Raw genomic sequence first — 2737 nt, 5'->3', positions numbered from 1 at the left:
CTTTATTTATATTAAACCAAACAGAATTCTCATTGAGTGGATGCATCATTAAGAAACTTTCCAAAGAGAATCTTGGGAGACTATTGAACAATCCTAAAATGCAGGAAATAAGGACTGAAAAATATTTAGTAAGCACTACTTATGACAGGCTAACACAAAATCAGGACTGGGCTCCTGAGAAAGGTTTTGACAACTAACAGTGACATTGCATTGATCCTGAGTATCCGCAATACATTAATCACTGGAAATGCCTAGGATGCTTCAGTGAGACTAAAGCTACAGGTACAGCAACAGCTTCCCTGGTGGCTCAGAGGGTAAAATATCTGCTTGCAATGCAAGATACCCAGGTTCAACCCCCAAGAAAGATCCCTAGGTCAGAAAGATCCCCTGGAGAAATGGCAACCAAACCCAGTATTCTTGCCTGAGGAATGCCATGGACAGAGGAGCCTCATGGACTACACTCCATCAGGTCACAAAGAGCTGGACATGATGGAGCGACTTTCACTTTTCACAACTGAAGAGTTTTACTCTCAAAAGAGGTTAAAATTATCCTCAGAAATGGTCGCCTAATTAGAAGAATTTGCAGCTTCTAAAGACATTGTGGATTTAATTCACTACAAAATGGTTAAAAGAATCCACCAAACAATATAAATCAGTAGAACAGATTGTTTAAAAGGAGCATGAATACCCAATCCCTATAGCTGCCTCAGGGACACCTTCCCCTGAACCCTCTGATTCAGGAGACATACAACTTTTCATTTCTGCATTTACACAGAGCACCCCTTCCCAGGAAACCACGTCCACAAGACATTTCCATACACTGTGGTTCCGAGTCTGCCATATCAAGTTTGAACTATGCTACAATACTGAAAAGACGGAAGAAGCTCTCAGTCATAATACAAACAGGCATCAGAAAAGAGCACACCTACAGAGGAAAGAGTTGACAGAGAACTATAATCTGTTCTTCCATCCTCAGTGACCCTGGTTAGAGCAGAACCCTGGGCAAACAAACAGTTAACACTGAAATCTACTGACTAGGAGATAAATGAGGATATTACAGGGGTCACTATATGCTGATTACCATTCTACTCATGTTTTTAGCAGGGTGGATAGGGTCTGTTTACAGTATACAGACTACAGTTGTTCTAATGAATAAAAATCCTAAAAGCCAGAACATGACTACAAAGGTGAGGACACATATCAGGTGAGAAACTCTCAAGCCTTCCTTTGCTGACTTGTACGATACAAGTTAAACAAGTGAGAATCCCTCATTTATTTTATGTATTCCATTTTAAAAACCTAAGTTCAGGAAGCAGAGTCTGACTGGTTTGGAGCCTCACAGACATTGCACATGTTGTTGCTCTTGTTTTGTATTATTTTCTAATTGTTTGTCAATCTGGTGCTGGTTAAGAACTGTGCTTCATGGGAGTCTGACTGACACTTCAGGCTTCCAAGGTGACACCTTACCTGAGCACACTGTGTTCACCTTGTGTTCCTCAGAAGGCAAAAATGATGAAAGATTATGACTTGCTCTTGGGCGTATTGACAGTTCTGAACTCCAGATGGGATCAAATAATTTAGCCAAGGCCTGGATACACCCACTGCAGCCATTTCACAGATATTAAGAATTCAAAAGGAGTGAATGCCCTAGCTTTCCAGGGTATAGGCTCCACGCTTCTACTGCAGGGGCCATGGGTTCAATTCCTGTTCTGGGAACTAAAGAGGGAAAGCTTGGAAAGGTAGATATCATTTGAAAAAATTATAAAACAGAACTGAACTTTGGGTACATGGTATTTTTTAAGTGATCTTTTTTTTTTTTTTTTTTAGTGCAGCCTGGGATCTAGATATCTTTTTTTATCTGTAATTTATTCTGAAGTAATATACACATCCAAATGACACTCAAGCATTTGCTTAAAACAAATAAATCTGTTTGGTGGCAGTCCTTAGGAGCAGACAAGTAGCTACTCACTCAGGAAAATAGGCTTTGTGACTTTATGTGACCTTGAAGGTTTCTGCACCAAAGAAAGTATCACTGAGGACTATTTGGGCATAACTATCAAGACCTGATTGAGTAATAAGGAGAGGCGGAAATTTCTCACCATTCAGAGTACAGAGCACTCCAAACTGCTTTTTATCAGGTATATGTTCAGCATTACTGTGGAGTCAAAATCCTTGGTTTCACAAGTATTTAACTCAAGGGTGAAGAGTGTGGTGTGTTAGGAATATAGATAGAATCTTGACCCTGTATATAATTTACCCACACTGCCATATCCAGCTTGCAAGACCACTTCTCAGGCAAATTGGCTGAGAGGGTTCAAGGCCCAGGAGGATGGTTAGCTGCTAGGAGAGGGAACTGTGTGATAGTTGTCATGCTTTTGTCTCCACTGAGAGACACAAATGCACTTACTTGCCTAGTGGTACATGCTGGGGAAATCTACCAAAAATCATAAATATTTCTGTGATGATGGCACAGTCAAAGCTCAAACCTCTGGAGAGAACATACACTATGTGTGACGCTTAACTTACACACACAAAAAAACAGAATCTATACCTGAAAATAAATATATGCTGTAAACTGAACTTGAGTGGGGATCTAAGAGCTAGAATGTCAGATTAATTTTCTCTGGAATGTTTATTTTGTTATTCATAATTCAGAACTCTGTGACAGTTATTTCACAATTACACAGCTACTACTAAAGCTTAGGCATGTATTTTTAAATTAATAGACACAATATTT

The 2737-nt window shown here is 39.6% G+C and overlaps 1 protein-coding gene across 1 annotated transcript in view; it reads right to left on the bottom strand.

Moving 5' to 3' along the window:
• Positions 1-1161: 1161 nt before the first annotated feature.
• Positions 1162-2737, bottom strand: part of LOC105001218 (putative olfactory receptor 2B8) — a 3664-nt gene continuing 2088 nt past the window's right edge. Inside the window, exon 2 of the mRNA XM_010857387.1 lies at positions 1162-1179. Coding sequence (XP_010855689.1) covers positions 1162-1179 — 18 coding nt within the window. The remainder of the gene's footprint in view (positions 1180-2737) is intronic.

The sequence above is a fragment of the Bison bison genome, unplaced genomic scaffold (assembly GCF_000754665.1).
Source record: "Bison bison bison isolate TAMUID 2011002044 unplaced genomic scaffold, Bison_UMD1.0 scf7180017864379, whole genome shotgun sequence".
NCBI classification, from domain to species: domain Eukaryota; kingdom Metazoa; phylum Chordata; class Mammalia; order Artiodactyla; family Bovidae; genus Bison; species Bison bison.
This window is presented reverse-complemented; position numbering and strand designations above follow the sequence as displayed.